The sequence below is a fragment of the Aulostomus chinensis genome, chromosome 10, assembly GCF_037954235.1.
Source record: "Aulostomus chinensis isolate RoL2024-O1b breed Wild chromosome 10, RoL_Achi_v1.0, whole genome shotgun sequence".
In the NCBI taxonomy this organism is placed as follows: Eukaryota; Metazoa; Chordata; class Actinopteri; order Syngnathiformes; family Aulostomidae; genus Aulostomus; species Aulostomus chinensis.
The window spans coordinates 22,826,362-22,854,345 of NC_141329.1; the positions used below are offsets into that span (position 1 = coordinate 22,826,362).

The 27,984-nt window shown below is 41.6% G+C and overlaps 3 protein-coding genes across 6 annotated transcripts in view; all 3 read right to left on the bottom strand.

The window, feature by feature from the left end:
• Positions 1–5,570, bottom strand: part of mtus2b (microtubule associated tumor suppressor candidate 2b) — a 23,848-nt gene extending 18,278 nt beyond the window's left edge. For 2 of the 4 annotated variants that reach the window (XM_086216491.1, XM_086216489.1), the window contains exons 1-3: positions 5,477–5,570; positions 1,042–2,989; positions 107–302 (exon numbers count right to left, since the gene is read on the bottom strand). In XM_086216491.1, coding sequence (XP_086072617.1) covers positions 107–302; positions 1,042–2,790 — 1,945 coding nt within the window. In that variant the 5' untranslated portion in view covers positions 2,791–2,989; positions 5,477–5,570. Of the gene's footprint in view, positions 1–106; positions 303–1,041; positions 2,990–5,355 lie in introns of all 4 variants that reach the window. The other 2 variants (XM_086216492.1, XM_086216490.1) reach the window with 2 other exon arrangements.
• Positions 5,571–6,249: 679 nt separating this feature from the next.
• On the bottom strand, positions 6,250–18,903 carry LOC147254918 (high affinity cationic amino acid transporter 1-like). The gene is made up of 12 exons (XM_086216493.1): positions 18,740–18,903; positions 14,219–14,624; positions 13,985–14,143; positions 13,721–13,892; positions 13,511–13,644; positions 13,203–13,425; positions 12,129–12,268; positions 11,427–11,529; positions 10,256–10,461; positions 10,018–10,169; positions 9,096–9,204; positions 6,250–9,010 (listed from the first exon to the last, which is right to left on the bottom strand). Exons 2-12 carry the CDS (start codon positions 14,586–14,588, stop codon positions 8,847–8,849), a joined length of 1,932 nt encoding a protein of 643 aa, XP_086072619.1. The 5' UTR covers positions 14,589–14,624; positions 18,740–18,903; the 3' UTR covers positions 6,250–8,846.
• A 4,743-nt stretch (positions 18,904–23,646) lies between these two features.
• gbe1b (glucan (1,4-alpha-), branching enzyme 1b) overlaps positions 23,647–27,984 on the bottom strand; it is a 96,820-nt gene continuing 92,482 nt past the window's right edge. The window contains exon 16 of the mRNA XM_086216501.1: positions 23,647–27,978. Within this exon, the coding sequence (XP_086072627.1) occupies positions 27,916–27,978 (63 nt within the window). The 3' untranslated portion in view covers positions 23,647–27,915. The remainder of the gene's footprint in view (positions 27,979–27,984) is intronic.

Below are 27,984 nucleotides of genomic sequence, written 5' to 3' on the forward strand. Positions count from 1 at the left end.
GCACAGAGAAATGAGATGAGTGAAGTTAGTTTATCACTGATGTCCATGATAAAATAAACAAACTTTTGTTTTGGGTGTGCCTTGTCAATAAAATTTCTCATCTCACCTGCTGAGTCCTGGTGGCATTGGGTGGACCCCCCGGGAGCCTGAGCAGACTGGCTGGAGCCTGCTGATGCTGACCTCTGACCTGTTTGCTGGACTCGTATTTTGGCTGTAGGCTGTCTGGTGACTGCCCCCAACCCCAGCTGAGGCCTAAGAGCTCTGGGGGAGCGGTAGACATTGCCTCCGTCTTGGGAAACATGCTGTTGAGAGATGGTACCAATTCAACTGTTCAGTCTATAAAATTATGGCTGATTATATACAAGAAATTAGACATTCATGTTGTTACCTAAAGTCAGAGGATGAAACTGCATCATCAAAAAGCATCATCCTCAAGGATTCTTCAAAACTGTCTAACGTTTTTTTGTGTGTTTGTAGCCTCTTCTTAATAAGATGTAGCTATTTTAAACAACAAATGCAAATGAAAATGTAAATACAGTGAGGTCCATATCCCACCCACCTCTAGATATTCTGCACTCAGTATTCACATGGCTCTTTCACTGGTAAGATTACCATGAATGAAGATGCTATCAGCAACACAAAAAAGGGTATTTAAAGACTTCTTTTTTCATCAAATTGGAACAAGTCTAGCTTACCAGAACATTGTTCCAGGTATAAACTTGCCATTAAGGGATTATTTCAGTCATAATTTTCCACCCCTTCACTCTGAGTTATCTGATGAGTTTTGACAAAGATTTGGATTGTGCACCAAGGCGGGTCTGCTCTATTCTTTCAGCAAGTAGTTGTAAAGATAAAACCCTCTCGACATTATTTTACACAGGCACCATCGTTGCATCCGGGCGTAGCACCTCCCACTATGGCAGAGTGATAACTGGACACCACAATGGAGGGACGTCAGCATTTACAAGACTAAGCTGGAACCAACAAAATCAGCAGCTCAGCCATGTCATTACAGCAGATAAAAAGAACTGGGGGTCTTACTTCCTGGGTATATTTGTCAGTCCCCTCCTCGTGTAAGCTGTCCACCTTGCTATTCAGAGTGTGAGAGGCAGCGCTGGTTTGAGTTTTCAGCCCTGACATGCCTGAAGGATAGCATCCAGACCTCTGCATCTCCTGGCGATACTTGTCAAACAACAGGTTGGAGGAGCACAGCACCGGTGCACCTTTAGACTGAGGACCAACCTTTGGATCCTTATGAGCTGGGGGACTGGAGTAGGAAGACAGTCTGTGTGTAGTAGTTTCCAATGGGGCGTCTTGTGCTTTTGGTTGAGGATTCTTCCGCACATATGTGATGATTTTTGGACGGACGTTTTTGGGCTTCTGTGGGGGTGAGGACCTCCTGGTTTCAGGCTCTTTTTGCTGTGGCACGATGGGTTTGGGAATCCCACTGCTCACACCTGTCTTACCTGGGGGTTTGGCTGTTTGACTTAGAGCTCTATGAGGGGAGCTGCTGCCTTCTGAGCTCTGCACCCTGACACCGTGCGGCTTGGCCGGTGAACCAGGAGGCTGTCTCTTGGGCGAAGAAGAGGTAGTTTTGGGGGACGTAGGAGTTGCTGGTCGACTTGGGCTTCCCCATGGCTTCCTCCTCTCCAGACTTGAAGAAGTACAAGTGTTATCAAAAGAACCCTGCTTTTTTGAGGTGTTATCAAAGGAGGGCTGCTTCTTCAGAGTACTCTCAAATGAAGGCTGTTTTTTAAAGCTTTTGTCAAAGGAGTTCTGTTTTTTCAATGTGCCATCAAATGATCCTTGTTTCTTTGTGGCTTTGGATTCAATTGATGACTGAGTCCCTTTTGTACCTGTTTTTGGGGAATAGTTCACTCTGGGGTCTTCGGTGGCTTGTGTGCTTTTATCAATTTTAGTGCTGCTTTCTTCGAGGGATAGTTTTGCAGTGGTTTGAATACAACCTTTCTCTAATAAAACAGCGCTCTTGGCTTCATTTCTCTGGTTGTTATTGTTCCTGTACTCGTCTTCTGCGAGCCCAGTACATGGGCCAATTCCACTGTTCTTTTGTGCTTCTGATATGAAATCCTCCGAGGAAACTGTTGAGTTCAAATTCAAATCAAGATGTGTTTGTATTGTGCTTTTTACGGAGGTGAGATGATGGTTTTCAGGTTTTTGAGATGCTTTTCCTCTCTCAGAGTTGTAAGTCTGGGAAGCCAGTGTAAAATCTTCTGAGATTGTTGAATATGCACCAGAGGCAACATGCCAGGAGTCAGTTGTCCTCCCAACAGTGTCCATAGCAGTAACCATGCTTGAAAGGGTTGACAGACAGGACACAAAGCCATCGGTTTCAGAGCTTAGATCAGTCCTAGATGCTTCTCTGCTTTCATGGTTGGATTCCTGTATGGACTTCCCCTCATCCTTGCTCTTGTTATCTGGTGCCTGTTCTTTCCTAGACGAGGAAGGTTGATCATGATGCTCTTTACGCTCCGCAAGCCCAACAAAATCCTCTCCGTCCTCTACCAGGTAGGCCTCCAGCTCTTGACACTCCAGCATCTCAAACTCAGCCAGCTCGGGGTCATCGCACTGGGAATCCGTACCCCAGATGATGACTTTGTCTTGCTCTGCTGTTTCAGTCGTCATTCCCAACAGAGTGCTGGTATCGCCTGTCTTCCTGCCATCCTCCGTCCTGATTTCATTGGCGTTAGCGTCCCCATCGGCCAGCACACCATCCTGCTGGTTGTTATTTCTTGACTCCCTCCGCCCAAATGGCTCTCCTCTCTCACACATTTTGGAAACAGTGCTGGGTTACAGTGCTCTCAAGAGCACTTTAAAAATCAATCATCCATGACATCAACTACAAAAAAGTCTGTAGGCCCATGCAAGAGATTGAATGGCACAGGAGGAGTTGAGAACGGATCTTTTCACCCTGGTATAGCTGTCATCAGACTGTGGAAGTCAGGTCTTCATTACATCTGGGGTCCCTGTCCTGTATGAAGACAATAGATAAATGATATCTTAGAAAAGATATCTCAGAAAATTCTACTTTTATCAAAAGACAAATACTTTTTTTAGAGCAGCAACTACTAAACGCTGCTGGCGCTCAGTAAAACTACATAAGGTTGCTTAAACAATGCAAAGAGGGTCTAGATTTCAGATTTGGTTTTGCAGCACAGGCACATAGACTAAATGCCCTCTCACCACCTGCACCGCTGAACAGAGATCAATGAATCCGATCCTCTTACACCTGACCCCCCAACACACACACACACACACACACACACACACACTGAGGAGGTCTCTCATGCACTTTCACCAAAGTTAGAAACTCTCTCTAGATACCCAAATAACTGATGTTGATGCTCTCAGGATCTCATACAAGATCTCTCAGATATATAAATAAACTCTGAGTAACAACTGGGATTACTACTGCTGTCTTTTCTCCACAAACTAGATTGTTTAACAAATCTTAAAATTACATCCACGCATCTCCCATTCAGAAAATCCATATCTATTTATCTTCTGCAGACCAAATTCAAGGGAGAGAGAGATTCCTGTTACACACGCAGATGCTGACAAGTTGGATGAATTAAGTCTCGTTTCAAGAGGGATGCTGCGATCTGGTGACAGGATTGCTTCTGCGGCAGCCATGATTGTTTCACCACCACTAAACTGATTTCTACCAGTAAAACAATGAATTAACAATTGCAGAGATACAACAGTAACGTGACACACAGCCGCACACTATTTATGTACAATAGAGGAGGTTTGCACAGATTTTCAGAGTAAACCTCAATTTTAGAGTACAAAACAAAATATTTTTTCAGATTCAAATCTACCTGCCCTACTTTGTTGAATACAGCCTTTGTCACCCAGTGAATTTAATTATATGCTTCTTCATTGTCCCTTATCTATAAAAGGATAATTAAAATTTAATTTATTTCAGGCTCACAAATCCTTGGAGCATCATAGTAGAAGCATCCACTCTTAACGACTGAAGGGATTCTTTCCATTTCCACCCACATCAGTGCTGCCAGTCTTTGGGATATGCTCATGTCACCTCTACTCCTTTGCTTTTCCAACTTACTTTCCATTTTTCCGGTACTGATTTCCCTGCTGCTGCAAGAGCTGATTACATTCCTACTGTGACACCATTATGGCCCCGGTGAGATTAAGGAAATTTATGTTCTCCCTAACAACATGCTTCCCTGAGAATGTTCCCATCCCCCATTCCTGAGTTAGTCACCCAGCCACCTGCTTCCTGAAATGCACCGAGACCCTTCATGGGCCTAAAGTGTCAGCATCCTTGCACGGTTAAATGATCCTGCTCAAGAAACTTGCTTCTCTGTGTTCAAAAATCAGTTTGGATCGACTGCCGTTTCAGAAGCAGAGCTAGGTCTTAATTTATGAACCAAGCTTTAGTTGATGCTTCAATTGAAATCCTCATGAAATATTGAGGATGAATGAAAATGGAGGCACCCGTGTCCTTCCTACTTTACCGCTTCAGTGGTCCTGCCTTCTTTGTAGCCACCAGCATACAGAAGATCTGTTGTTGGATGGAGGCAAGTGGAAACAGCAGCAAAGGTGAAGGTAAAGTGTTCTCGTCACATCAGGGCCACACGATTTTGGGGAATATTTTGACTGCTCTTGCAATTGTGATATGATTCGTGACAGTAGAGAGAATGAACATTTTATCATTTTCATTGAAACCCCCATGTAAAGGACTGTTGTGAAATTTGTGGAAGTCAGTATCAAACAAAGATGCTGTGGAGACAGGACCTCTCTGCAGCACCACAACATTGAATTTAAAATACATTGAGCTTTAAATTTATTGTGGAGCTCTGGGTGTGATGTACATGTGTGTACTGCAAAAGCCAAATATGAAATATCAGCAACTTTAATAACAAAAGACTGTAACCTTTTCAAAACAGATAATAAGGGCCTCAGGGGCTGTGGATGCTCTCAGATCTTACATAATCCAAGAAAACTCAGGCTTTTGGAAGATTATGTTCACTCCGTCTGTGAACACCAGCAGAAATAAGTCACTGCACTATTCATTCAGGTCATGCTGTATCCTTCCTCATTTTTCTGCCTAAATATAAAGTCCCCGAGCATAATAGCATAAAAATAGAGAGGAAAGACGAGCTGCTTTGCCTTTTAAATATCAGAAGCATTTCGAATCCTGAATCTGAACACCCCCCCAACACACACACACACACACACACACACACTGAGGTGAGCCCACCTATCATAGACATCATCTTTTGTCAGATTACATGCAACATGCTGATTTTCACCTCTGGAAATAGTTACACAATGCAACGTTACCACCAGAAGCAGCATCGACAAAATCACCTGCAGTCTCTCCAGCAGATGCAGCACAGTCAATAAATCCAATTATCACTGGCGCTGATTTGAGCTGGGGAGGGAGAGAAAACACCCGCCCTCCTCCTCGAAGTGAGATGGAAGTCCTTACCGTTCAGGTTCAGGCAATCCGCTGAAAAGGAGAGAGGAGGAAGAAGGAGGGACACACACCGAGCCGTGATGAAGAAGGTGGGATAAAGTCTGCAGCATCGCTGGAAAACAGGGAGGAGAGGAGAGAAGACGACTCAACGCCCATGTCACCATGAGCTCAGGGCGCCCCCTGCAGGTCTACAACGTAAACCTCAGTGTATTATTTAGGTAGTATTTTGAGTGCACACACAAACACACACACAAAACAGTAAAAAAAATAAAATAAAAATAATAATACGAGACACTTTTGTACAGGCTCAAACAAAAGCAATTTTTTTTTACAAGGATCAGTTCAAAACACGAATTTCCTGACATGAAAATAAATGTAATTACAATTAAGAGAAAAAGCAGCAAATCTTCATGTCAAGATTAAACCATTAAATGTTTCTGCACTAACATTGTGATTACCAAAAAACTAACCAATCAGTCATCAATGTATTTGATTACATAGTAACTATTTTAGATCTACTTTTATACACGTTTATAGAGATTAACCAAAGAAAAGGGAACACAAATTTTGTCATTTGTCAAGTGCCTATTCAATCAAAATCAGGAAATGATTTGTCTTACCGTGAAATCAATCCTTTAAATTTAATTTATTGTTATGAATCTTATTTTGTTTGACACATAACTGACACTAAGCAATGGAAAAAAAAAGAAAAAAGAAGAAGAACGCTGCACAAACAGCACAGGTAACACATCACTGGGATTCGGTCACTTGAACTTCTTAAATGAAAGACAAAAACCTGAGGCTTTAACTTCAGCACGTTTATTTACAGCAGAACAAATATCAATCGAACAAAAGCTCCAGAAACAGCTCTCACCACGTATATAGTCTGTACACTGTCATCATGTTAACACCTGCTGCTTCAAAACATCTGAAATACTTTTTTTTTTCAAACTTGATAAAATGAGTGCAGCATGCAAATGTTTCAAGTCTCATCAAGTCTATTCATCTGGTGACTACTTGGATAGTTCACATATAAAAACTGAATCTCTTTATTGTTAGCAGCTAACGCACAAGATTGTGGCAATGTTGGTAGTTGTACTATATATTAATTTAGTTTCTTCAGATTTAACATAAATAGCTACCTTTCACCTTGGTGCACAACACACATCCCTCGATACATCACGTTAGGGTTTAGCTGCACTCGGATACAATCAGGTGTCATTTCCATTTATCTTTAAATAAGAAGTGATGGCAGAAGCACAGGGAAATACTTCTCATCTTGTCTGCTGCTGGTTTTTGCTTTTCAAAGTAAAGGCATGTAAAAATATTGCAGCAGAAACCAGCGGCTAGATACAATGAAGTCTGCAGATTCATTGCTAAACCTGTGTGTGCACACAAAGACAAAAGTATGCATCCCTCCTATATCTTCTGTTTAAATACATGGAATATTGGAAACTGTTTTTTGCATGAATTTTTAATTGTTTGTTTGTGCACAAGCTTCATTACTGCTCCCATGAACAACCATAAAGAGAGATTGACGCAACCCTTCTGAACAGGGATCAAAATACTTGTCCAGGGGGTATGATTTCAGTAGTGTTGGTCTGTAAGCAGGATGATAACAATAAAGTCCAAACCACATCACAAAAGAAGTACAAGTCATGGCTGCTGGAGGGGGCACAAATTCTTTCTTCAAAACAGATGAGGGGGTGGCTACCGTTCTCCCCCCCCCGCCCCCGACGTCCTCTCGTAACGCCAAAAAGGCATCATCATCATCGCTATCATTAACACTGCCTCTGCCCTCTGTTTGTAGTGATCATGTTAACTAATAATTGATTAAGCAATCCTGTCTGACTACAGACGTCAATTCACAAATATAAAAACGATGAATAAGCCTGTGCAAAACCACCACCCTGTGAATGGGACATTAAGGACTCTGTACGCATGCTTAGCCACCAGCCAGCAGATGAAAACTGCGTGTACCCATGTTGTGAAGTACAAATGGAGGTAAGCACCTTCTCACCGACTGCTTCCATGTATAAACACTGTTCACGCGGTTTTGGGTGTCCGGTATTTACGCCCCTGGTGGTTCGGTTTGTCTTGTGTTTACATGTATTCAGCTGTGTGCTAACTAAAAATGAAAATGGTCCGATGTGGTGATTTTTTTTTTTATATACATGAATATATAGGCATTTTAAAAACCAAACTGTACATTATATACAAGCAATACACATCTCACAATGCTCGCTGATGACGCAGGAATATGAAGGTGTAACATTCATTTGAGGCACTTAAAAAAATACATCCTTTGTGGTTTATCGGATCAATGAATTCACATTAACAGGTTGACGTTTTCTTTGGCTGAATTAAAAGTGCAATTCCCATAATGAAAACATCAATGATGCATTTGAACTTAAATGTGTGCCGTTAAAAAGAGAGGAAAAAAAGAAAACCTCAATGTTTGAGACCAACCGATGTAACAGCAACTCCTCCGTACAGTCATACTGATCACAAAGTACCAGACCAAAATATTCAGAGCACCTTATTAGCTCTACTATTAATTTAATAACAGAGTTCTCATCCCTCAAAATTCTTCGATTTTTTCTTGTTGTTTATAGTAAAATCGTAATCACTCGTATATGTAATAACAGGATTAAAAAGTACTGCCACCTGCATTCAAGTTGAATTGGCTACCCATGCATCGCACCCATGTTTCAAGCTTTTCCTCAAGAGTGCAAACTAGCAACTTGATTTTTTAATGTCTTTTTTATTTTGAGGATTCAGCAGCCATCATCCTCGGGTCGTGCTTGCTCACTCGTGATTTTAATTTGGACACAGTAGCCAGCACTGTACCTCAAAAACAGGTCAAAATAGTACCGCTAAATTTTTGTGATTAAAATGGCATCTATGTAAACAGCTAACATTTTGAAATGCTGAGCGAGCGAGCTGAGACAGCTCTCTCTCTCTTTGTGGTTAAAAAATTTGAGAGAAAAAAAAAGAATAGAGCATCATCATTCTCTTACATAATAAGCAAAAAATGTTAACAGTAGTTAAATATGTAAAACAGATGTCCTGATAAAAATTCAACACAGTTCAAATGTTTTGCCTTTGGTTGCTGTCTATAGGGATCCTTGTCTTTGGTGAAACTGATCTCTAATAGAGTGCAAAACATTTAAAAACTATTTATCAGTTGAAAAAATAAAATATTTTTTGGAAAAAAATCTTAGCTTTCAGGGGGACGATTTGACTTTGTGTGTTTCAGTTCTATCAAACTACCAAACGGGACAATTTTTGTCAACATTTAGAAAAAAAAAAAAATCCCCTGTATTTGGAGATTAATGCAAAGCTGAAAGGAGCCATTTTGATGAGTGAACCTCACGTCTCCTCAGGAATCCTCCTGTCCGATGGCGTTTACGTCGTGCAGGAATGCTTCCTTCTCTGTGGCCATTGGCTCTCCCTTTATTGTACAGGCAGGAGTGTAGGTGTCCGACCTGGTCAACATGGCCTCTGCGCTGTTACGGATCCCGTAGCCGAAGTAGATAATAAAACCTACAAACGGGATTATTAACATTAGTCCATTTTATAAATAATACGCAGAAAAAAATATTTGTTGACTAAAAAAAAAAAAAATCACCCAAAGCCATCCAGATGGCAAAACGCATCCAGGTTCCTTTGTCGAGCTGCATCATCAGGTAGACGTTGATGAACATGCTGATGATTGGGACGAACGGCAGTAGGGGAACCTGTGAGGACAACACACACACACACACACACACACACACACACACACACACACACACACACACACACACACACACACACACACACACACACACACACACTTAATTGTACAATTAAAAAGTACTCATGTCAAAATTTGTGGGAAAAATAATACTGCAAGTATATCCCTGACAATCAATGAGTGCTGTTACTGTTCCCTCTGGAAGGAATTAGAGGGCCCTTTGAGAAAGACATCATCTAAAAATGTAAAATAAAATGAAATTTTTCACTATGTTAAAAAGATCAACCTCAAAATGTAATGGTTGCTTCCTGGTCCACGCTACAGCCTGTTAATAAATTTGCTGAAAATCAGCCTGAGAAGTTATACATAATCCTACCCAGAGACAGAAAAACTGCACCGACCACATCCATTCACACGATGGAGCAAAAAATAACACGTTTTTAAAATGGCTTGAAACATTCATACATATACAGTCTCTGAAATCCATGTCAATATTTACCAGTGGAAATGTAATCACTGAAATATTTGCTTAAAGTAAAACTTCATGAAAGGAGGTTTTTCGCAGTTGATTTGAACAGAACCTCAAATGCTCTCATATTCAGGTATCTGTCAGGAAAAATTCCATGACTTTTTCAAAAACTTTTCTTGGGCCCAGAAACTTTCATTTTCAAATTGTAGGACTTTTCCAGGTTATCCATCACTGAATGAACTCTTAACATTCTGGTAGATGGGTGAGTGACAGACCCACAGGGGAATTTCCACATCCTGCTTGAGTTAACATTCAAGACATTATGTAATGAAGTGAAAAACACACCTTGAAGGCAAGCTTGGCCTTATTCTGCGGTTGTCTCCAAACGATAAAGGTGACTGTTAGACAGACCAGCATGAGAATACTGAGGACAGACACTGACCAGAGTGCCAGCCCTCCTTGAACTGCTACAACACTGAAGAAGCACACCAGTACACCTGCAGGGAAAAAGAGAGGGCGTCTATCAGTAACCAGGCCAATAATGCAGGAATTTTCCTCCAGCGTGCTCTGATGCGAGTCTCACCGAGGACACAGGTGCAAATGTTAACAGCAAAGCCGGACAGAGGTGATGGTTCTGTGTTAGAAGGCAAAAGGAGATTCTTCATGGTGAAGCGATCATCCGGCTGTGGTAACATGTCGATGTTCCCCTCATTAAAAGCCTCAGGGATTTCAGGCTCCTCCTGAGTGTTGGCCATCTCATAAGCCAGACTGGGCTGTTGAGGCTGGTACCTTCAGAGGGCACAACACAGTTATATCCTGACATAGAAACTGAGGGACTCCCAAAGGATAAGGGAGTCAATACTTCAAATCCTAACTATGACAAACACTGAGCTCATAGAATCCAACAAACCATGCCAGAAAGCAATATTTCATCCAGAAAGTAAAAGACTTTTTCCCCCTTCCTCCTACATTACTTCTTTGTTGGAGGAAGCTCCTCATGCAGAACCCAGGGACAGCCAGCCACATACATTTAACTTGAAGCTAACAGCATTTGACAGCGAAAAACAAAACATCATCCTTGTCGTCTTTATCCAGCTGTTTGCTCAGAAAGCCACAAAACACTCTGATTTGATCTAAAAATAAATTACAAGACTTCCATTTCATCTCCGCTGTGAACACACGTGGACAAGCAAAACACGCTGACGCATTTACTTTGCCCAACTTGTTTGTGGTTTCTTCACGGCAGCGCAAAACCAGAAGTGCTGTAGTTTTTTTGATAGCTCAAATCAAAGTGTTTGAAGAGGACTGAGCAAGTGGCTGGATAAAGAGGAGGTGGAATATACCAGATGATACACTTAAGAGTTTGTAAACTACTGTTTTTGACAGTTTTGCCATTGTTAGCCATCAGGTGCCATTAGCTTCAAGCTAAATATACGTGGCTGGTTCTTGGTGGATCCTGGAGTCACAAAAAAGTCATGAAGGAGGGAAAAAACATCTTTGTGAGCACAAGACATCCGTCTTTGAGTACCTGAAAGAAAAATTACACTTTCTGGATGAAGTATTGCTTCATTAAACTCCTGGTAATTATTCTCATCCTCAAAGCCTTGTTCATGAAGATTGCACGTGTAAAACCAGCAAGGCAGGTCGAGTTAGTCAATCTTGTATCAAATGGAAACTGACTCAGACTCAGTGAGATCGACACATCTGGTTGTATTAATAAGTAGTAAGATAGTAATCGCTGAGATGAGGATTACCTGAGGACCAGCACACAGGCAGCCACCAGAGTGTAGGCCAGTAACGTGCCGATAGACATGAGGTCAACCAGGTCCTTCAGGTCAAACAGAAAGGCCATCACCGCTGCAGAGGAAGACACATGACAGACTCAGACTCAGCACCATGAGAGACTCCCCCAAACACTTAAATACAATAAAGACGCCATGTTAGATTTGGATTATTCATACTTATAAAAACAAAATATTTTAATGATTAATTTACAGCTCCATTTATTCAGTTTTCCACCATCTTGCCTCCACAGAGCAACCACTTATGATCTGGTCTCATTCACCTACCAGACATAAACCCCGCCACCAAGGTGGAGACGATGGGCGTCTTCCTCTCACTGACATGTGCCAGAAACGAGAAGAGCAGACCGTCGCCAGCCATAGAAAAGATTATGCGTGGCAGAGGAAACATGGAGCCAAGGAGACTAAGCCAAAGATGAAGGAAAGAGGAGGAGGAAGAAGTTTTTAAACTGAGAAACGTCTCTCAGCTCTGTTTCGTGCAGCCCCTAATCCTGCTGAACACACGATGCTGCACTCAGAATGCTGTTGTGGTAGATTCATACGTCATAACTGAAGAGTAAATCTACATAAATGTCCATCTTAGTACAGTGCTTTTATTAAGGGCATGTGTACCAAGAATAGTTACCATTTAGTGAGTTAAGAACATCATCTCACCTGCCACAACACCGGATATTACTGTAGCTGTTAGGGGGGTTTTGGTTCGTGAGCTGATTTTAGCCAAACATTTGAAGAGCAGCCCATCTTCTGCCATGGCCCAGATCACTCTGGGCATTGGGAACATGGATCCTAGTAAACTAGTAGGGGAATAAAAGAGACAAAACCATGCCGTGCAAGTGAATGCACACCGTTAGAAAATGGGAAAGGGGAGATGAGTAGGGATAAATAAAAATAAAATGTAAAAGTGCTACCAGTAATACTGAAATTGGTTTCTAAACACTGCATTTTACATTACAAAGCAATTGTCTAGCAGCACAATGACCGAGTTACTCAGTTTTTGTGAAAAATAAGAAAATGTGGCAATACACAACATAAAGAAGCATTAGCCTACGAATTAGCTTTGTTTGTAATCAGTTTCTTTGCTTATTTACCTGCTTGATGAAACAACAGACATGCAAAAAATACACATAATTCTATACCTACATCATACTTGGGGACCAGCATTTGTCCCAAAGAGGTCAGTTGCTCAATAAAAAGGTCATTTGTGGATTTATGGACCACTTCAAATGCAATGGGACAATGTTTTCTTTTTTTCCTTTGGCTGAATCGTTTCTGATTTGTGCACAAGGCCAAATGTAACAGGGGTAATTCATAAGTTAGCTACGCCTACCAGTATATCCTGCTTCCCTGTCTACTTTCCTCTAAATGGGACAAAACAAGGTGAACATCATGACATAACCCTCTAATGGCCGTTAAAACAAACGCAGGTTTGAGGCACTTCTGCGTTGTCTTCACTTTTCTGACCTCAAAGGTGCTTTCACAGCACATGGGAATTTGTAAGTAAAACTGTATACAAAAATGGTTATTTATAAGAAAACAGAAATCAGCCATGCACACAGACTTCTTAAAAAACCTTAAGATTGATGATGACATGCATATTTCCCTTTGAATACTGAATATTCAATATACTATCATACTGTACATGAATTATTCTTCCCTAAAACAGCATGCTGAACAATCTCCAGTCCTAAATGACTTCTGCTGCTGAGAGGCAGTAAGAGAGCCTCTTACCTGGTCGATAAAGCACATAAAGAGCCAGTGGCCACTGCGTAAGTGGCTCCCTCCCAGCCCACATACTTGAAGGCCACTGGCAGTGGGCTATTCTTATCCAGCATGTAGTATGGCATCATTACAGTGAGAGCGGCTGACACTCCAAAGTACGCCACAAAGCAGATAAGCAGTGAGGCCACTATCCCCACAGGAATGGCCCTCTGGGGGTTCTTCACTTCCTCTCCTGGGGCAGAAACACAATGGTGGCATTGAGAGGCAGGGGTCAAGTGTTGATGAGTATTAAGTGACTGTGCTTTAGTCCCACTCACCTGTAGTGGCAATGCAGTCGAACCCTATGAAAGCATAAAAACAAGTAGCAGCACCAGAGAACACTCCAGTCCAGCCAAAAGGGAGGAAGCCCCCTGCTCCAAGACTTTCCTTTGTTGGTAAAGGGGCTGAAGTACTAGAAATAAAAAAGAAGAGTGAAACTGTGTCGTGTCACTTAACAAAAAGCACTTTGGGCTCTTCTTTTCACTCACTTTAAACTAGAGTTGCTGGTAACGTTGAGGATTTCATCTGGGATCAAGTTCCAGTTCTTCTGGTTTCCTTTGATGAAGCCAGCGATGACCACAGACAGCAGCACTATCACATTGATGCAGGTGAATACTTTGCTTACCAAGGCCGACTCCTTCACTCCAAATGCTAGCAGCCCTGTAAGAGAGCAGCAGGATGGCGAGAGAGATTATGACCTACACTGTAAATAAGAGAGATAACACAAGGAATTATTCTGAGCTCTTCCTGACCTGTCAGAATGAGAATGATGACGACTGCAAATATGTCTGGGTACTCAGCCAGGACGCCTGGAGCGTTCATGGTCATATGTCGTCTGCAAAATTCCTCAATTTGCTTTCCGATCAGCTCATCAAAGGTTGCGCTCCATGCTCTGGCCACACTAGACGTACCTGTGGAGGAATATTTTCAAGTTACATGTGAAATATCGGAATATCTTGCTGTCCTTTCTTATTTAAGTGTCTCACCGATGATGTAAGAGAGGATGAGGTTCCAGCCGGTGATGAAGGCCCACAGCTCTCCAACGGTCACATAACTATAGAGGTAAGCAGAGCCGGTTTTGGGAACACGGGCTCCGAATTCAGCATAGCACAAACCAGCCAGGACAGATGCAAGGGCAGCGATGAGGAATGAGAGGACGATGGCAGGTCCAGAGTCATCTCTGGCAACAGCGCCAGCCAGAACGTAGACGCCGGCGCCGAGAGTGCTGCCAACGCCCAGGGCGATCAGGTCAAACGTGTTGAGGCATCGAGAGAGGCGGGAGTCCTCGCTGTTACAGTCGACAACCTTCACACGGAGAAGCTGCTTCCCGATGTCTTTCAATGTTGCCAGAATCATGCTGGCCTATATTCTGCACCACAGAGGATGACTCACCTGTTGACAAAGCAAGACACAGCTAGCAGAGCGTTTAGGTCACTACTTACAGTATATATGGTCAGGCAGAGGTCACCTCTGAAATGCAAAGGCAGCCTTGTGTTGCTGCATATTTTGGCACAGAAATCTGAAGATTCACTGTAGCTGAATATTGTTATCAGCCTCCTCGACTTACTAATAATCAGTATTGGCCCTGAAAAAACACAACACAAGAAAAAAAAAAAAAAGCTGGGGGAAAGTCCTGCAAAGTCACACGGTGCTAAACAATCACTCTGGCTGATGCCTGTCACACAAAACACTGAAATTTGATACAAAAATGTGTAGGGGGTGGGGCGAGGGGCTGCGTGACATCACAAAAACATCAAAGCCATCCAATCATGATGGGATGTCAACAATACTGTTTCCTCCTTTGTCTAACAGCTCCCGAATGTACCATCATAAGAACAAGGGATGCATGATATTGGACAAATAAAATAAAATGAACAATGTCTGCTTACACCAATAACCTGCTGATATCATCAAGTAATCCTTGTGAGAACTGACTCTTATGTAACACTGACTATAGTTCATTCACACACAATAGGATTTCTGCAACATATCCTAATACTTTGTTTACTTTATGCCAGATTGTTACCAGCGGCATCTTAATTTCACCCCACATTAAAGAGCAAACGAGACAAAGCCTTTGCTGGATTCTTCTTACCAAGCAAGTGAAATGTAGTTCCATCAGTAAAATCTCTTCTTCAGATACTCAGATGTGAAAAAAATAGCATATCAAAACTATATTAAATGAATTTGGCCAGTTAATCAAATTGTTCATGTTTTCAGTGATGATTTAAAAAAAAAAAGAAGAAAAGAAACCACGGCAAGATGTTGAAACCGTCCTGATCCTAAATCAAAGCTTCTGCTACATCAGTATCATCTAATGATGAAATACTCACTTTAACCACAAAAAGGTCCTCCTGCTTCAGGTGTTCAGCTAAACTGCTCGCCGTCTGTAATAGCAAGCACTTGACAACTTTCCAGTCCCTTTCAAGGGGGCTACTACGTTCTAGTGTTGGTTTGACACGTGATGCCTCCGAGTGTACAAAACATTCAGGTGTCTGCCTCCTAAATAGACCGGCAACACATCACATGGTCGGAGAACCCACGACTTGAAGCAGCTGTGACGGCAGAGCCACTCATGACTGTCAAGTCATGAATACCAGTTAGCTGGAGTAACATGAGCAGCTTGTACTTCTCTCGACCACTTGTTGGTAGATGATATAAAAAAGGTAATTTGATATCATATCAGGAAGTTTCCTTCCCATGGAGATGAAATTCAAGGACTAATTGTTGGACAGCCTGGGTTATGATGACACCAGGTGAGAGATTTGTACCTGTCCAGACACTTGGATAAGGCAAACGTGTAATAAACAAATGAATGCGTACTTAATGTGAGCAGAAGTACGGTATGAAAAATGTGTCCTTATGTGTCGTTCAAAAGGAGAACATATGTTACATCGCAGCCCGGGCAAAGGGGGCAACAACAAACAAGGTGGCATAGAGACATAGCATACTCATGATGTGGCAGGCAGTGGCTGAGCTAAAAGCGGACCGTGGGTGGGAACGGGCCCTGCCCTCCTCTCAGCCAATCAGCGAGCTCCTGTGAACACCTTCTTATGTTGATACACAGGATCGTGCCAGTGACTATGCGTAGCAGTCGGTCACATGTGGTGCATCGCCTGGGCCCCAAGTTAAGTACTTCTGCTCCTTCAAATGTCTTTTATATTAGCTGTGACCTTGTTTCTATGCGGGAGAAAGGACACAGTAACAATAAAGGCTCCAAAAACAAACACTGATTCAAAATGACAGGTTTTTTTCTAACCTCGACTTGTGTGCCTGTGCACAGAAACACTGACGGAAACCACTTCAAATACAGGTTATAAACGGGGAGTTGCCTTTGAAGATTTTACTGGAAGCAATACTCATACAGTACTGGATGAAGAAAAAAAATAATGGAAGTAAAAACTTTAAAATGTTCAATGAAACGAGGGCGAGGGAGAGATAGAGAGAAAAAAACTCCATCTCTGAAAAAAAGCAACGATCACCAGCGATCGGCTAAGTGTCTGCATGGCATGTGAAGGCTATTTAGCACTACAAAAAGCCAACCTGCCCTTGTTGTGACTGGGGATGGAGCAGAAGTGCCACATGAGGGGGATAAGACAGAGCTCACGCAAGACCAATAACTTTTCCTTTCCAGGGATTTAGGCCTTAACCTTCGCGACACTTCAGAGGCTGCACCGACCATGTAACTTTACAAGAACAGCAGCAGCCAAACGATAGCAAACTTCAGCTTTACTTAGAAACCTCACGGTGCTCGAACAAAACCAGTGGATAGAATAACAACACACGGTTTCACATTTAGTATTATGAACAGATTCTCCAGGCAAAATTCTGACAAGTTGTTTATTGTGTGTGTGTGTGTGTGTTTAAGAGGCATTCGACAAAATACACACTATCAATCCTTGCTGCCTTTTAACTGGTCATCTTTTCTTTTGTAGTTACACAACAAACAACACAAAACACTGTCATGTTTTGGTGCAATAATTGTTGTTAAATGTATTGATTATCACAAAGAACTGCATAATTCCTCAAAGTATCAGATTGTGAGTTTGTCTGATTTCCACCCCTGAGAAATAAGAGAGCAAACATTTTGAATAATGACCCCAAAACAACTACGGGGCATCTAGCGAAGAATAAAGTGCAAAACATCCATTTTAACACCATCAATGATAGCGTTCATTCATTTACACAGGATGGGCAGTCTCTCTCTCTCTCTCTCTCACACTCACACACACACACACACACAGAGCCAATAATAGTACCATCCATGATGCGGGCTGTGGGACATTGACACCCTTCTACTGGGTGTACTGTCAAATTTGGCTCCCCCTGTTGGTTGGTGCTCAGCTGCTGTGACCTTGCAGGCTTCTCATTGATGTTTACGTTCAGTCTCCTCACAAAGTCACGAATGTGTTACAGAATACGGCATCTGCTATTATTACTGAAGAAATTCACGTAGCAGTCACACTTTAATTAAGTTTAAAAACATAACTGCCAGGATTTCATGAAAATGAATTTTGATGGAAGCATAAGCAAGGAAAGTCGTGCTCAGAGTGAGATCCAGGCGTCAGCACAATGAGGGTTAGTTTATTGAGTTTAAGCACAACAAATTTGGCACAGCAGCATTGATCTGACCTTTGAAGATATAAATTCAATAAAAATACAAGAAATGCCAAGGCACTCTCAAAAACACTTGAAATAGCTTTACTGATATTATCAGGGCCCTGTTTGATTATAGGGGGCCCCTGATGTGGGTTTGGTGGTGTAACACATCATCAAGAGTGTTATTATAGCAGGCTATTAAAATAATTGTTTGCTCTACTTTGTAACTTCTTTTACCCGAGGAATTTTCAGACAGTCAGATAATATCCTTTACTTCTGGCTCTTTACATTTGTTGAAAGAAATTAAGCAATTTAGTGATAGAGATAAAACAAATAAACAAAAACAAATTAAAAACATACACACAAAAATGTGTTGTTGCTTCTAAATTGATTGTGAAGGGTAAAACAATGAGCCAAATCATTTCAAACTTTTGTGTGAAGATTATGAACTAGAAACCCCCTGGATTAGTACAAAAAAGACGGTTGGGGTGGTGCGTTGAGGAGTTCACTGGTTCACCAACTTAAGGAAATGGTGATTCGGCGCTACAAAACCCTATAAAAGGCCATTTCTGCCGCCATGCGCACACCCAGACTTTTACGCACTTGCCCGTCTGCTTCTGCAACAAAGTGCACCACTCATAAAGATCTTAGGAAGTTCCTTCCTTTTTTTCTCAGCTGGTTTGCACAGAAGGGGGACACGGTAGATCTTTGATCCCCCCCCCCCCCCCAACCCCCAGCTTTTATTGCATCAGCTGCTTCCTGAACTCTGCAGCAACAGGATCCGCATGGCCAAGACGCATCCGTGCCGTCTCGTTTCCCGCTTGAATAGATAGCAGCCCTGAATACTACAACGGTCGTTTCAGCACGATTTTAATTCCACGGGAAACACAACCACTACAAGATCTTACCTGCTTCCAAAACCCTGCAGTTACAAACAGTGCGCCGCCTCTTTCGGTCAGGCGATTCAAATCCTCATGTCAGCCGCATGGAACTCTTCACTCAGTCTCAAACTTTAAGCATATGTTTTTTGCTAGGACACAAGGCGACAGCTCCTCCTCCTCCCAGAGCGTCGGGTTTCCCCCCGTCTGCAAGGACCTTTTTCAACGTTAGATGGCGCTGTTTGCAAGCAAATGCGCCTCCAGCTCCACGCTCCTGCTCCACACTCCTGTGGACACCTTTGAGGCGTCCTGGATCGATCAGAAACAGCATTTCACCCGGTGAAGTCACTTTGCTCTGTACGCGTGTGTTGACGTCGTTACCCGCTGTTGCCTCCTTTCATCATCACGCATCAACTCAGCAGGATTATGGATCGCGTGTAAAGTTGCTATGAAGCTGCTGCTCTGCTTCATTCGCAGCGTCTCCTGCTGTGTCTGCAGAGAGGTGGAGGTGCCATGTTGGGATCCTCGTCTTTAAATATATAGAAGCCTCTGTCCTTGACGCAAACGAACCTCCTGAATGCAGGGCCAAACAGATGTCCGAAATGAAATAAGTACTTATTAAGGATACTACATGTTTTTGTGGTTGGCCAATTATTTTTACAATTTATTTATTTATTACATCTTATGGGCCATATTGAACCTTATGGTGGGCCAAATTGGACTCCTGGCCCTGTTCATTCATGTTATTTACGATGTTCTTTTTTCTCTCTGCTCACAAAAATACAAATATCTTCTTTAAGCCCCTCCAGGGTTTAACAGTGTTAATCATCACACAACCTCTGCAAAAACTGTCACAACTGGATCCATTTGATCCAAAAGCATTTGGGAAGTCTAGAAGAGCTGCAGGGTTGAATTATTTATTCAATGCTAGGTTAACCAAAAGAAGATGGATGACGCGCAGCAGTGTGAGAATGGCACCACATTCCATCTGGGGTGAAATGCAGAGAGATTTACCTGGCAGCAATGGGTCTAATGACTAATGAGGATTTGAGGGACGGGGAAGTCTGGCTGTGTTCCCTTGGACACGCCCCTCAGCAAATTAATTTTGTTAATTTGGTTCTGATTGAATTTGTGCACTGCAAAACTGAAATGGACGAAACATAAAGGATTTGATTCGAGCAGACTACAGTTGTGATATCAGCTTTAGTCAGTAGGCCCCGTTTCAACTCGCCGGCGACGTCGATGGATATTCGGGCCCCTTTGTTTATTATCCCAGTTTGGAGCATCACTACTAGCCCTCCTTTTAAAGCTTACTAAGATATAACCAGTTAGAGAAGTGCTGTATATGCTGCTTTAACTGACATTTCTCGATTTATGGTTGACTGCCACTCACCCTGTGGGCCAGTTGGGGATCGCTATGATAAATGGGACGAAGGTGATTTTGAAGTAATGCAATTCTTCTGGGATTCAGAAGGAATACTTTATAAGAGAAATATTCCTCACTCCCCCTCACAAGGAACCTTTGCAGTTTATCTTTCTGCAGTATAGACAGTTTTTGTGAAATAATTTTAGTTCATAACCCAACCACATAGTCAGACAAGATGATAGATATCCTTCTCTCCTTTGTGTGTGCGTCAGGGAGCGGAGACCCCCATAAGGAGGTTGGCCGCTAGTTTAGCTTAGCACAATGAATGACTGTGGGTGGGAAGTGTTAGCCTTCATCAGTCAAAAGGCATCAAATACACTTTTCTACAAAAAAAACCCTGTCTTTTCCTGCATCGATATAACTAAGATTGTATGTAGCATTCATCAAACAACTTCATAGAGATGTGCTTTGCTAACACTTTTCACTAAGTTATTGCGGTAACTAGCGGCGCAGTTGGTCACGCATGTAGGAGAGAGATATATCAGTCTCCTTGTCATGCTCTGGGGAGGATGGCAACACACACACACACACACACACACACACACAAAATGGAGTTTTAATTTAATACAGCTGTTACAGCTCTAGTTCTTTATAGTTTTCACTTGAGCTGTGAGAGGTGAATATACAAAGACAGGAGACTGCAGGTAGTTATTATGTTGCTGAAGATTTGCATTGGAACCAGACATTACTAACAATCTGCATAGACTGAAAAAAGTACAAAAAGAATATCAGCTCCCCTCTCACTGACTGCAGTCAACACGCTCCACTAAGACGGCCTGCATGAGACACTGATTAGGGTTGTGACAGTCGCAATACATTGTGGGTCATTTTGACCCTTCTCAAGTTTCAAAAAATGACTTTAAAGCAACACTCTAGTTTGACTGCTGTCAGTTTCATGCTCTCAATAAAGAGGAAGCTCAGTGGTGTGTTCAGTCTTGTGCAGGAAGCTCAGAAATCAGTCACAGATACCTAATGAACAGATCTTTTATACTGCTATTAAACAACATATAACGGTGAAGGAGGGGGGGGAAACTCAACTTGAAATAAAAAGGAGAGAAAAAAGGCAGAATAACAATGAAAATACCAACAAAACAAACAAAAAAGGCAGAGTTAGCCAAAGGAAAGGAAAAAAAGTAAATCTAATTACAAAGCTAAATAACAGATATAGTTGCTACAGTCGGCGTGTGCTTATCACCAGAAGGGAAACCTAATCTGTACATAAACTGACGGGCAGCAGCGGTGCGGGCGGCTCACACTCACACTAGAGCGCTGTGTGTGCTCAACATGGCTGGACTGTTCAGTCAGTTTCTGGTGGAAAAATGCTGAAAAAGAGATAATTGATGACAGTTAGCTGCTGAGGCTAGCTTATGTTCAGGTTAGTCATTTTTGGTCACTTGTTAGATTTGAAAATGTCTATTAAAGGCTTAACTTTATATAAGTCAGATTTTATATTTCTAGAGTTGGTGACCCTCAGTTGCAAATGCACTGGGGGTACTGAATTTCACTCGCTTTCAAAAGTGTTTTATTTGAAATGGTCTGTGTTATATTTTCTGCAGGTAGAATCGCTGCTCAAACTGCCATGGCATGACTGATGATCCTTTTCTCGGCCCTATCAAAATTGCATTAAGTTTTAAAGAATGAACAACTAAAAGAAGATAACAAACTGACCATGTTAGCCCCTTTATTGAAGCCCTTGAGTCTCTTTGTAACTCACATTTACATTCAGATGCTGTTAATAACATTGATCCTTGCTAAGATGAAGAAAGACATATTTATTCACAATATTTTGCTTCCTTGTTAGCATCGCATTTTATGCACAAATCAGGAAGCTTTTGGACTCAAATTTCCTTAAATTAAGATTGCCAAATTATCAATATCAGTAGAACTAAGTATGACATAAATGTACGTCTTTGGAAACGTTTGAATTTCTTTCTTCAGGCAAGTAGGAGAGTTTAACTTTGAAAGTATTTTCCGGATGTATTGTGTTTTACAATTTACTTGACGCTATTGGACTGCGAGTTTGCTGCCCTGCTGTGACCACAGAGAAGAATGACATGTCAAATCCGTCCTTACAAATGTGAGTGAATATACTTAAAACTTGGCATATATTGCGACAGCAAATAGAACATTTTTTTTGGGTCATGTTTTCTTTGTAATCGCATATCTTTACGCCGTCTAGTGGCCGTACAGAGGAACTGCAACATTGATGAATTAGGCTTACCGCTGTCGATGTGGTAAATATTTTCAAAGTACAAAGAACGAACAGAGACTATGGTGAAGATAAGAACGCTAGTTTTTATTACTGATAAACGTCATAACTGATCAAATGATCGACAGTTTTAATGACCGCTTCAAACTACCCTCTCCACTGGTCATGGTCTATATGGTTAGCAAAGCTGTTGGGGATTAGCGTATTAGCGTGTACAGCGAATCACTGCCCTCTTGTGGTCATTTAAGCAGCACTACCGCATGAAAAATGATGAGTCAATGTGAGCGCAGCACACACACTTCTGCAAAAATTAAAAAAACAACAACAAATGAGCAGAAACCAAGATAACGTGCATATTTTATGTCGTTTTACTTTGTGTTCATTGTCAGGAAGACCTACGTGTATTTCTCCTTATTTGGAGATTGATTAAGAATGTTGTTTTTTTTTCAACAAGTAGTTTTTATTTACAAAGGTGTTCTCCGGGTGTCTTATGTTTTACACTTTGAATGTTGAACGATCTGACATGCCGTTCCAACACTGAGCTTAAAACAAACAAAATAACGATGTTAAGTGTTGTGCGTGTCACGGAGCATTATGATGTACGAAGATGATGCTGGATTTTGGTTGAAGAGGCACGGTGGTGCAGTGCTGAGCACTGCCGCCTCACTTCAAGAAGGTTCCAGGTTCGAGTCCTGGTTCAGGCAGGGGATCTTTTTGTGTGGAGTCTCCATGTTCTCCCTGTTCCTGCGTGGGTTCTCTCTGGTACTCCAGCTTCCTCCCACAGTCCAAAGACATCAAGAGGGGACGAGGCTGATTGATACTCTAAACTGACCGTAGGTGTGAGTGTGAATGGTTGTCTGTCTCTATGTGTTGGCCCTGCCATGGACTGGAGACCTGTCCAGGGTGAACCCCGCCTCTCGGCTGGGCTCCAGCCTTAACAGGATAAGCAGAAGAAAATGGATGGATGGGTTTTGGTTAACATAAAACCCAAGATTTCCAATTATGTTTGTAGCCAGCTGGGAGCATTTTAATGTTCTGCTCACTGAATTAACCCATGAAAAGTTGATCTATCTACAGCATTGAAGTCCTGCTGATTGGACTTGCCTTTAGATAGGTCGACACCCACGCCACTAGTGCGTTTCCCTCGCCAATAAAACAACAAAAACAACAGTTTGAAATATCATCACATGTAGCGCAGCACAGTGAAATCCCTCTCTAAATTGTGCAGTCTCATTCATTCTCTGAATTTTTCCCTATAGGCATTTCTTTGAAGCTCGTTAAAACACAGACAAACCATTACGGCACAGAATACACTCTTTTTTTATTGTTTCATCTGAAACGTTCTCACACACAACACCATGTACAGCCTACGTCGCCTTACAGGGGGTGCACAGAATAATACTGATAATTCCGTCCCATTTACATAAAATCACCAAGCACATAACTTTTCAAAGCCTGTGGTTCACTTTTTCATCGTCTTTCTTTTCATGCGGTTTCTTCTGGTAATTAGTGAGAGTGTAGTTTGTGGTGATAGTGCATTATATTGTGTGTATTTCTGTTTTTGTGGTAGTTGGATCCCCTGTATTAGACTTAAACATTAAAAAGTTGCAGACAAGAACAGACCCAGAAACAAAAACAAAGAATTTAAAAAATAGAGAGAGGCATTTTCATTTATTAGATTTGACAGTGAAGGGAGAGAAAACAGTGAGCTACCCAGATCTGAAGTTAAAGATGTGCACGGCATGGACCTAAAAAAAGAAATGTGAAATACTGCAGAGAAATGGAAAAAAAAAAAAAAAAAACCCAAACCTGAACCCTTCAGAACTGAACCAACACCTTTTTGAATCAACAAAAGCCATATCTAACCTTCCCAAGCTGCTTTTCACAGAACACCTGCTATTAACAAGACGCTTGTATCTCTGTAACAGAACAGAAACTCTAAAGCGCGAGCAGCACAAAGGTTAGGAAATGTAAATTTAGCTATCTCACAATCTCATAAGATGTTTCAACCTGCTTACATTATGTTGTGGGAATCAGTGAGGCATTTGCTCTGAATAACACCATAAACATATTCACAGAAGTGCGAAAAAAACAGTTTTCATACAAGACAACCATCTTTCGAGCAACACTGTACGGGTCTGTTGAGGAGTAGCTGCTGATACCAAGTGGGAAAACACACAGCACTGGCGCTCTTTAAGTGGATGTTTGAGAATTAGCGTAGTAACATGATTCGAAGAGGAACAGCTGACTGGAGCAGAGGGAATAGGAACATGTTTCAATGCTCTACTGCGACATGACATGACATGACGTGAATGAGCCATAAAACCCAGAGGTGAGCTAGCATTGTTGAGCATCTGCTTCCCTTGTCTCACAGTCCATAGGATTTTTGAACGAGTCACCCTTTAAATGCCTGAAATAAGATTTGAAATGTATTATTTATTCGGAAATTAAAAGAAAAAAAAATCAATTGCTAACAAGAGGCTTAATGAGATTACAAATGCAGAGAGCAGGAAGCACGAAGCTGGTTTTCTACTTGTAATGGCTGGTGGTGTTGATTTGGGAAATTTGTTATGCTGAAAAGAACATTCATCTCATGAACTTTTGCTCTGCACAGACTTTATTTTCAGCAACAACTACATATTCAGTGTAAAATCCCCATTGTGTTGTAACAGAGGGAACGTGAAAGTTAGCCTTGAAGAACGACAACACGCCGTAGCACTCGGTTCTGTTACCATTGATCTGGACCATTACTGTTGCATATGTGTTCAAATATAGTTGCTAACAAATAATGCTACACTGATTGAATGTCTACTGATGAGTCTGAAAAACTGGAGCCAGCATCTTATCCCTGAAAGCACCATCACAATCTAGGTGGAGCTTTCTTTGGTGATGTTTGCTTTTAAAATAGATGCAAATTAAATATCTCATAAAATGGAGAAAAGCTTTAAGGGAGAACTCAATAAAGATTAAAAATGACAGGCAGGTCGGAGTTCGAATAAAAATCAATAAATCACGAATAACAAGAACAGGTTTGTATCAAGTTCTCCAAGACAAATGATCACGTTGCAGGAGTTCCTACATCTCCATCAGTGCTGGATGGGACTGAGTCCCTTCTCCGATTGTACATCTCCATTATTTTACAACTACACAATGATTCATTATCATTAAAAATACTAAAAGAAATATTTTGTGACAGTTAAAGGGTGTATAATATCAGTTGTACTTGAAATTGAAAAAAAAGTGAAATGATGAGACGATTCATTTTTACGGTCAAACACACAGCAAAGACATTATTTTGGAGCCATGTGGATGAGATTATTGGCTTCATCCAGGAAGGTGGTCTTGATTCTAAATGTTTTCTCCTGGATCCAACCCAGCCACATACACCAGTATCATCTTCCTGACAGGAATCCACACTAATACAGCAGTAAGTGAAGATTACAGGAGGACGGAAGCTATTAGCAGCACATCAATAATTCCGCTTTAAGTCCTTTTCCCACCTGAGGTCTTTGATCTGCTTTAAAGAAACCTTGCTGCGTTTTGCTCGAAAAACCCAGATGCGAATCAAAATTTGGTCAGTACAAAAATGGGGTCTCTGTTCGCTTGATGCGTGAAGGGAAACGGACCAAATGTACAGGAAGTGAACGACAAAAAACCCCATTCATTGTTGGCTCATGCACGGTGCCACCGGGACTCACGTGGTCACATGCGCTCAACGTATCTTGTGTACTACCATGCTGTGAGATGGCGCTGGGGGAGAGAGGGGAGAAGCTGAGGTGGGTGACAAGTGAATAAATGTGTTAAGGCGGGTGATACTTGGCTGTAGCTGAACAATGACACCACAGATGGTTTTTCTAAGGACAGAACTGGAAAAGGAGAACCGCTTTGCACACACAGCATCATTAGTGGCTTCTCTAATCTGACAATGTGACAGTTTGAAAGTAATGTGGACCAAATGCAAAATCCCTGTTTGTTGCAAACTTAAACTGCACTGAGTCCAGCGGACTAAAAGTCCCAGATCCAGGATGCCCCAAATCAGCTCTTGTATTATTATTATAACAGCACCACTTAATAAAATGGGCCCCGAATAGTGATTGAAATTGGCCCAGACATCTATTCACGGTAACAAGGGACTTTTCAGAGGAAGCTTGGGAAACATAAAGGCTGGAAACATTTTTTTTTTCCCAATTATCACATTCATTCGCACAACAAAACCTCAAAAGATGAAACCTTTCATATAAAAAGACCATTTCTGCACATTTCGCCTGAATGACTGAGTTCAGCAGTCACAAAAACAGTCACCTATAATCAGCGATGTTCCGCGGTTTGTCCGCATTTTCGTTTAGGAACGGCGCTTTCACATGAAAAGCCGCAGGAACACAAGCTACGTGTTGCAGCTGCTCTCTGCCATCTTCAGCCATCAAGTATGTGGAGACAAAAGTCAGAAAAGTTGGAAATAATTGGAAGAGGCACGTATTTTTCTCTGTGTGAATTTAGGCTGTTTCTGTGTTTTTCAGGATTCTGAGTTCCCCGGGGAACGCTACAGTACCTTGTGAACATGGTGCACATAAATCATAGTATCTTAAAGAAGTCAGCTCTGTGAGTCATCCCCATAAAACTGCCTTCGCCCACAGTAATGATGTGTCGATCATCAGTATCAACCACACAGGAGAAGTCGAAATTCTTAGTACAGAGAGTGGAATTCATGACACAAATTATGTTCATGATCCGCTGTGGAACAAAATATGCTACGGTGAGAAAAAAAAAAGTATTTCAGGTAAATAGATTATTGCTCATTATGTAAAACACTGTGAAAAATCCAAATAAAGTGATTATATCACTCAGCTTTAGCTGAAAATTAAGTCTTGATAACTACAGCCATAAATAACCACAGAAATACTCCCAATAGCTACATTAATTTAAACAATACGACAAAAAGATACCCGTGAAACTATCATAATTCAAAATTGCTCATTATTTTGTGCAAATTATTATATCTTTATAATTACAATGTCCCCAAATGCAAATTACTTAAAGACGGATAAGCATCTGGACATTTATATTTTTAAGAGCTTGTGATTCTGTGAATCTCTCCGTCTTTGACAGTATTAAACATAAACATTTTTCAAAATTCATAAAATAAAATTGAAAATCACATTTCCTAAGAAGAATAAATGAATGCTTGTGTTGCTTCGTGCCACAGTGGCTGGACGTGTGTTTCAGATGACACGCCAAATTCAACAGAGCTTGTAAACGGCGGCTGGCAACTGTCGGATGGACTCGGCAGGGTTTTTAGGTTTTAGCGTCTAGCTGGTTCGTCTGGATGCTTCCCAAATGGACTGATCTAAAAGGGGTTACACAGCATCTAAGGGCGCAGACGGTGTTTGAAAGCACAATTGTTCTTTTTTTTCCCCATTTACAAAAAAAAGAAAAAAAAAAAAGAAGACAAAACACAAAAAGCGGGTTTGGGTGGTGTGCATGGTTGACACTTTAAGATGAAGGTGATTGTTAACACTCAGTTTGAGGGTGGAATCCATTCTCGATCCTCGTCTCGGTGGAGACAATCATCCTTTAATAACAGTAATCTATCTCCTCGTTGGCCAGGACAATAGCTGTTCTGCAGGGGATGTATACCTGAGA